The sequence below is a fragment of the Pseudochaenichthys georgianus genome, unplaced genomic scaffold (genome assembly GCF_902827115.2).
Source record: "Pseudochaenichthys georgianus unplaced genomic scaffold, fPseGeo1.2 scaffold_1189_arrow_ctg1, whole genome shotgun sequence".
Taxonomy (NCBI): Eukaryota; Metazoa; Chordata; class Actinopteri; order Perciformes; family Channichthyidae; genus Pseudochaenichthys; species Pseudochaenichthys georgianus.
This window is the reverse complement of record NW_027262123.1, coordinates 34,108-42,656: the sequence shown is the minus strand read 5'-3', so window position 1 is coordinate 42,656 and position 8,549 is coordinate 34,108. Positions and strand designations below refer to the sequence as shown.

Below are 8,549 nucleotides of genomic sequence, written 5' to 3'. Positions count from 1 at the left end.
CACACCAATGCAATGCAGGTGGAAGTATTCAGATACCTTCATTGTGTGAACACTAAAGCCAGACAGGACGAACACACCAAAGTTGATTAGCATCCTAGTTACTATCCAGCTGTATACTACTAAGGTATTGAAGATATTTGCCCCCCCCCTCTCCTCAGGCTGCTGTATAAAGCCATCGATGCTAACGGGGAGAACACTGGTCCGATCTACAACTACCGCGTGGAGATCTCCATTTTCTTCATCGTCTACATCATCATCATCGCCTTCTTCATGATGAACATCTTCGTGGGTTTCGTCATCATCACCTTCAGAGAGCAAGGAGAGCAGGAGTACAAGAACTGCGAGCTCGACAAGAACCAGGTAAAAAATCATACTCATGGAAAATATCATACCATACAAATCAGTAATACTTAGAGGTGGGGGGGGGGTAGGTAATTCACTTCAGAAACACTTTGTTATATTGCATGGAATGCTCTCAACATCCCGATAGCAATGAATATATTAAATGCTTTGACAACAAATACATAAATAAATATCATCAGTGGAAGCCGTGGCGCCGTAAAAAGCACGACCAATCATCTGAGCCGGCCCGGCTAAAGTAACTGGATGGCCTACCTGCCTGTCAGCCTTCCATCTGGGCACAAACTTATCTCGTGCCCTCATTGGTCATGTGCGCGTTCGTGTGTGAGGAGGAGGGGCTCTGTGAGGAAGTGGCAGATTTGTTTCGGCTGTGTATTTTCAAATTCTAGCGCACTCGAGCTGCTTTCTCCATTCTTACCTCCCCCACCTTTAAATGTCTGATCATTTCTGAAATTAATTGTATTCAGATCAACCCTTTCTCATTTCAATGGACTGCTATTTTTGTAGGTTTTCATATTTTAAAAAAATGCATTTATTTATAGAAAAAGATGAACTACCTGGAAGATTGGCAGATTCTGAGCATCTTTAGAATGTAATTGTATGAAAGTGTGTTTGAGTTAATATATAATAATATATGATAATACAGTCTTTGCAATAAAGGTCACCTATTGTGCAACATCCTCTTCTTCGTGTCTCTTCTACATCAACATGTGTCCCCTCTTCTCCATGTCTCTTCTACATCAACATGTGTCCCCTCTTCTTCATGTCTCTTCTACATCAACATGTGTCTCCTCTTCTTCATGTCTCTTCTACATCAACATGTGTCTCCTCTTCTTCATGTCTCTTCTACATCAACATGTGTCCCCTTTTCTTCATGTCTCTTCTTCATCAACATGTGTCCCCTCTTCTTCATGTCTCTTCTACATCAACATGTGTCCCCTCTTCTTCATGTCTCTTCTACATCAACATGTGTCCCCTCTTCTTCATGTCTCTTCGACATCAACATGTGTCCCCTCTTCTCCATGTCTCTTCTACATCAACATGTGTCCCCTCTTCTTCATGTCTCTTCTACATCAACATGTGTCCCCTCTTCTTCATGTCTCTTCTACATCAACATGTGTCCCCTCTTCTCCATGTCTCTTCTACAACAACATGTGTCCCTTCATCTTCATGTCTCTTCTACATCAACATGTGTCCTCTCTTCTTCATTTCTCTTCTACATCAACATGTGTCCCCTCTTCTTCATGTCTCTTCTACATCAACATGTGTCCCCTCTGTGGAAAGAGACTCTGAAAGTTTCAGGAACAAAGATTCTCTCTCTTTTTGATCAATTTCTATAAAAACCTGTCTGAAAATGAGCTGATCAGATTTTGGACACAGACAGTAACAGACAGAGAATCAGCACTTTGGAAACAGGGCTGAAACAGAGGGGATTATGGGTAATGCTGCAATGATCTGTTTGGTGTTTGGAGCCAATCAGAGACAGGCTCTGTATAAATCTGAGAGCTGTAATACATTGATGAATAACAGTATAATAGGGGACCTTTAAAACATGTATGTTGTCCCCTGTCCTCCGTGTGCAGCGTCAGTGTGTGCAGTACGCTCTGAAGGCCCAGCCGCTGAAGCTCTACATCCCCAAGAACCCGGTCCAGTACAAGTTCTGGTCCATCATCAACTCCTCCGTCTTCGAGTACGTCATGTTCCTCCTCATCCTGCTCAACACCGTCACTCTGGCTGTCCAGGTAAACACACACACACACACACACACACACACACACACACACACACACACACACACACACACACACACACACACACACACACACACACACACACACACACACACACACACACACACACACACACACACACACACACACACACACACACACACACACACACACACACACACACACACACACACCTACTTATACTGTACAAACAACACAAGAAACCACATGTAAAACTTGTATGTGAAGTTCATTATAAAATTGCACAAAACTGTTGTTTATCACAAACCAACCAACATATTTTATTTTTCATAAACCTAAATACGTTCAAATGTACAGAATTCGTGGTCTTTAAAACTGCACAATAAATGTATTAGATAAAACTGTTCTGTTGACTGTGACTGTGAACCCTTTATGTAAAGACATTGAAGAAGTAATAAAGGTTATGGATCCTTGTTGCATTTAACTGCCTTGTGTTAATTGTATGTCCCCTGAAGTAATGTATACATGGTATGTGTGTGTGTGTGTGTGTGTGTGTGTGTGTGTGTGTGTGTGTGTGTGTGTGTGTGTGTGTGTGTGTGTGTGTGTGTGTGTGTTTCGTGTCCCTTAGCACTATGAGCAGTCTAAAAACTTCAGCCACATCATGGACATCCTGAACATGGTGTTCACGGGTCTCTTCACGATGGAGATGCTGCTGAAGCTGCTGGCTCTCAGACTCAGGGTGAGCAAAACAAACGCCCCTGGGGAGAAAGCCTGATATATTGACTTTAATTAGTACTTCATTTACTTACATTTTCACTTCATTATTATTAGTTCTTACTTGTAATTCTAACTCACTTATTTATTGCTTAATTTAATGTATTCATTAATTTAATTACTTAGGTGTGTTTATTATTTTTCCTCATTTACTTAATTGAATACTTTATTTTTGCAGCATTACTTTATGGACGCCTGGAACTCATTCGATGCTCTGATCGTGGTTGGCAGCGTCGTCGACATCGTAGTTACTGAGTTCAGTGTGAGTACTCAAACACAACTTTAATTATTTTCCGCCATCAGGTAAAACCATCACATTGAGTTTGGTCATTTAGTACTTCAGCAGAGGTTATCAGGGGTCGGCAACCCGCGGCTCTCGGCTCTTTAAGCCCTCTGCTCTGGCTCCCTTGAGCTTAGACAACAATAAGAAGGAAATAAAACCAAAATGTTTGTCGGACTATTTATATTTTGTTGCGTGGTTGAAAATGTTTCATATCATGTATTTTGAGGTAATACTGGGACACATAAATAAAAAACAAAACGTCAACTACAACATGCGTCACATCCTGCTGCGGTCCCGCGCGAGCGCCTTTTCTTGCAGGTGAATATCCTGACCCCCGGCTCGACGATCGGAGGAACACAGAGGGTTTAATTCTGCGTGGTTAGAGTTATCTGCTTTCACAGCAAGCGATGCTGGCTTACCGCTATGTTTGATATGCGGAGAGAAGTTGTCAAAGGTACTGCCGCCTTTACGTAGGTCAACCCGGGAGAGGAACACAGCTGACGATCTTCAGTCATAATTCAATCAGTTAACTATTTTTAGGGTGCAGCTATGTTTTATTTATTTCAAAGTGGGCCCATTTTAATTATATTCATTTTCTTCAAATGTGCAGAGGACTCCCCAATTGCTGTGTGGATTTATTTTAAAGTTGGTCTGTTTTTGAATTCTCCTTATAAGAGTTCTTTGTTTATTATTAGAGGTAAACAGTTTTATATAATGTAATAAATAAGAAATGCAAAAAAAATGTAGTTTTTGTCTATGATGTAACAATATATACAACTTTATAGGCTATCAAATATGTGTTGCTGCTCCAAACAATTGGTGGAAAAGGGGGCAAAATGGCTCTTTGGGTCAAAAAGGTTGCAGACCCCTGGGTTATCATATTTTAGGTGTTTCCATTGAATGGAGCATGCTGCCCTCTGCTGTTTACTGAGAGGAATAACTTCATTTCATTCTCAATCATTTTCTACGTTTGTTCACTTTATACCACAAACAATATTAATATTTAATTTGTATTTGTTCCGTTCACGGTATGCAAAACTTAATGTATAACAATTAATTACAAAACATGTCTCTATAGACACACCATAGCCTAAAAATACATATACCTAAAGGACTTAGTCATTGTGCTCTCAATCATGCTGTTGTTTTGAGGTTAATACATTGATAATAACTAAATGTTAGTCCACTGAGGCAGGTGTATAATGATAATAATAATGAGAGGATAACAATAACTTTCCCCCTCTCTCCCTCCCTCTCGTCTCCCCCTCAGAGTGGGGAGGACAGCTCTCGGGTGTCGATCACCTTCTTCCGCCTGTTTCGAGTCATGCGATTGGTCAAACTGCTGAGTAAAGGCGAAGGAATCCGGACGCTGCTGTGGACCTTCATCAAATCACTGCAGGTCAGGAGGCGGGGCCAATGTCAAGGGGGCGGGGCTAACAGGAAGCTGCCTTGCTTTAGGGCACAGTGGCAGAGAGCAGTTTAACTTGTTTCCCTCTTCTACCTTCTTCAGGCTTTGCCGTACGTCGCTCTGCTCATCGCCTTGATTTTCTTCATATACGCTGTCGTCGGGATGCAGGTGAGTTCAGAGGGGATCCTGCAGGGGGCGCTCTCATCGAAAACACATCAAGAGCCATGACTTCTCATTGAGAGTAGTTCCAGTTTAGAGTTGTTTTACGAACATTGTACAGCTCATTAAGAGGAAAACAACATTTGGTGGCTTCTAGAGAATTGATTAAAAAACTATTATGGGTTTATGTTTTTCATGTCAAAAAGTAATTATTTCTGAACACTGGTAAACATGAAACGAAGAGTTGCTGCCAGATCTCAGAAATATCTAAAAATGAGCGTTTAGTTCAACTATCTTGTGAATTCAGCTACAAAAAATTAAGGAAAAGTAATTCTATGAAGTGTTTCGCTCAAAATACCAAACAGATCACCCATTCTAGCCATGCCTCATATCCCTTTATTTCACTTCCTGTTTCAAAAGTGCTGATTTTGGGTAAAGCTTTAAAAAAATAGATACAAAATAAAAAAGGAGGAGTCTGAGCTCATGCGGGACCCGGCAGCTACCGTCTAAACTAAATGCTGCCGTGATGAAACGCCATATCATGGATTATCAAGGATTCTCTCTGAAACAGTTTGGAGCTCAAAGGCTTTCTCTCTTGCCGGTTACACCACAAGGTGAGTTCCTTTCTACTTCCTGCTTCTTCACACACATGCTCTCCAGTACAGGTTAGCTCTGAGTGTTAGCGATGCTAATGTAAACACAGACCATATTACGTCCAAAACAGTCGGGCATTGTTTCTGTTAGCAACGTTTCTGATTGGCCCGTGGGTCCACATTTCAGATGTTACTTCATATCGGACGCAAATCTGGATCAGCTCCGTTGTTCCCCGTTTTTAGAGATTTGGGTACGGAGGAAAAGAGAGAGGGTTTTATTTTCTGACGCTGCGTGTGTTCCCCGACACACCGGGGATACATTTTTATGTATAAAAGACATCAAAAAGTGCATTTTGCATGATAGGTCCCCTTTAAATAACATTTGAAATACGTTTTATAACTGTGGGCGTAAATATAAAATAATAAGTACCCACTGATGAGTGAGTTGCTACTGCTGCTGTTTGTTTTTGTTGTTGTTATTATTGTTTTGTGGGTTTTATTATGTTTTATCCTTAATGTTTTGGTATGGTCTCAACTTGTAATTTCTGAAAAATATATACATATTGAAAAAAAAAACGTTTTAGGGGAGATTATTTCACAAAGTGTTGATATCTCTAAGATTTCATCAGGCTAGTTTTGGCACTAAGCTAGTTTATCTATGTGATGGAGCTTCCTGCAGTTTATGAACAGCTCATATGTAAATACTTGGCTCACTTCTATACTTACTGAGCCCTTCGGTTTTAACGAGACTGAGTTTGAAATTCTACACGAGCTGCAGTTGATTCTCTAACTTTTTTACGCTGTCTCTTTGTCTGACAGACGTTCGGGAAGGTAGCGATGCAAGATTACACTCAGATCAACAGAAACAACAACTTCCAGACGTTTCCTCAGGCTGTTCTCCTCCTCTTCAGGTCAGATATTCCTCCTCCTCCTCCTCCTCCTCCTCCTCCTCCTCCTCCTCCTCCTCCTCCTCCTCCTCCTCCTCTTTCTATAACACTGAAAACATGAACTCGCTGATCTCCTCTTACAGCTCTGGACAGACTCAGATCATAATTACATTATCAATGTTCTGTTGTCAGTGGGCAACATATTCTTTCCTAGATGTGATTGTGAAAACTAAACTCATCTTCCAGTTGCATTGTGGGAAATGTAGTCTAACATTATCCATACCTGCTGCTCTGAGTTATATTTCCAATCTATCTCAGAACTTCATGAAGTATTTTGTTCAATGATAACTATTTTTATGATATTTAACTACACAAATATAGGTATTTTACCTGTGTGTGTGTGTGTGTGTGTGTGTGTGTGTGTGTGTGTGTGTGTGTGTGTGTGTGTGTGTGTGTGTGTGTGTGTGTGTGTGTGTGTGTGTGTGTAGGTGTGCCACAGGTGAGGCGTGGCAGGAGATCATGCTGGCCAGTCTTCCAGGTAAACGCTGTGACCCCGAGTCAGACTTCGAACCAGGAGAAGAGTTCAGCTGCGGCAGCTCCTTCGCCATCGTTTATTTCATCAGCTTCTTCATGCTGTGTGCTTTCCTGGTTAGTACACACACACACACACACACACACACACACACACACACACACACACACACACACACACACACACACACACACACACACACACACACACACACACACACACACACACACACACACACACACACACACACACACACACACACACACACACACACACGAGTATTTCAGAATAACAATGTGGTAATGTAGCTGTATTAACACACACTGACTGTAATGTCTCTTTAAGATCATCAACTTGTTTGTCGCCGTCATCATGGACAACTTTGACTATCTGACACGTGATTGGTCGATTCTGGGACCCCATCACCTGGACGAGTTCAAGAGGATCTGGTCCGAATACGATCCAGAGGCCAAGTATGTTCGTTTTCAGGGTTCAACATTTTAGCCTTGCTTAGCACATGTAGTGTCTTCTTTATCATTCAAAATGTATTTTCTTTCCTCAGGGGCCGTATAAAACACCTGGACGTTGTTGCTCTGCTCAGGAGGATTCAGCCTCCTCTGGGTTTTGGGAAACTCTGTCCTCACAGAGTGGCTTGCAAGGTAAAATATACTGCACTCTATACTGTAGGTTGTGTATTAAACAAGTTGGACTGGATGGATGTAATGTAGGAACAATGGGCCTCATACACAAATATCTTTCTAAGTTTATCATCTAATGTTTTTAAGAAAAGTCTACATCAGATTCATGACGTGTTCCTGAACCGCAGAATTGTTCGTAACTGTGTCCTTAAAATGATAAATCCCATTATTCTTCTAAATTAAAGTCCATGCCAGTCGATGCAACACGTCCAAATTAAAGTCTTATGTGAGAATAATTACAAAATATAAAACATTTGTGAAGTGGCTGGTGTTTGAAGCCTAATGATTAAGTGATAAGGTGTCCCACAGGGGTCCAATGTGGATCCTCTTCTTTTGTCACATCAGGCGGCAAAACTCTCGCAATAATATTTGTACATCCATCTGTCAGATATAAATAACCTGTCCTTCTCTTCTTCTCTTTCTCTCAGCGTCTCGTAGCGATGAACATGCCTCTTAACGCTGACGGGATGGTGACATTCAATGCCACGCTCTTCGCTCTGGTTCGCACTGCCCTCAAAATCAAAACTGAAGGTATCTGATCTGTTTTTTCTCATTTTAACTTCTGTTGCGGTTTTTCAAATACACATTTTCAATTCAAATGAATGTGCTTCATCAGATTAAATTAGTAAGTCTATTAGTTTTAAATCAAAAATCTTTAATGATTATTATGAGTAAACTGTTTTTGGTAGTTTTTAGTATAACACCACTTAATTGAATATCTATTGAATTACATTAAGGGATGGTATTAAGCTGAAGTGACTGGTCTTTAGGTTTCTTTGGACACATCTGTATTATTCAGCACCAAGTTGGAAATATCCCAGCTTCATAAACAAAACTACGCTGTTGACATGAACACAGCTTACAAGTTGGAAACCTGTAATTACGATAACTCTAATAGGACATGAACGCAACATTATTATGATGTATCTCTCTATCTAGGTAACCCTGACCAGGAGAACGAGGAGCTGAGGGCAATCATCAGGAAGATCTGGAAGAAGATGAAACCAAAACTACTGGACGAAGTTATACCGCCACATGAAGGTAATAAAACAACTGAAAACCCTACAACACAAGTAACTATACCACAAACACGACTGATACTCTAATAAACCATGCTACTGCTGACTGAGCTCTGTGTTGTCT

The 8,549-nt window shown here is 40.9% G+C and overlaps 1 protein-coding gene across 3 annotated transcripts in view; it reads left to right on the top strand.

Moving 5' to 3' along the window:
- The first annotated feature begins 207 nt into the window (after positions 1–207).
- The window catches only part of LOC117440768 (voltage-dependent L-type calcium channel subunit alpha-1F-like), an 18,315-nt gene continuing 9,973 nt past the window's right edge, over positions 208–8,549 (top strand). For 2 of the 3 annotated variants that reach the window (XM_034077005.2, XM_034077004.2), the window contains exons 1-12: positions 208–360; positions 1,944–2,102; positions 2,701–2,811; positions 3,025–3,108; positions 4,400–4,528; positions 4,640–4,705; positions 6,109–6,200; positions 6,665–6,824; positions 7,054–7,181; positions 7,271–7,367; positions 7,835–7,937; positions 8,346–8,447. In XM_034077005.2, the coding sequence (XP_033932896.1) occupies positions 271–360; positions 1,944–2,102; positions 2,701–2,811; positions 3,025–3,108; positions 4,400–4,528; positions 4,640–4,705; positions 6,109–6,200; positions 6,665–6,824; positions 7,054–7,181; positions 7,271–7,367; positions 7,835–7,937; positions 8,346–8,447 (1,321 nt within the window). In that variant the 5' untranslated portion in view covers positions 208–270. The remainder of the gene's footprint in view (positions 361–1,943; positions 2,103–2,700; positions 2,812–3,024; positions 3,109–4,399; positions 4,529–4,639; positions 4,706–6,108; positions 6,201–6,664; positions 6,825–7,053; positions 7,182–7,270; positions 7,368–7,834; positions 7,938–8,345; positions 8,448–8,549) is intronic. The other variant, XM_034077003.2, reaches the window with a different exon arrangement.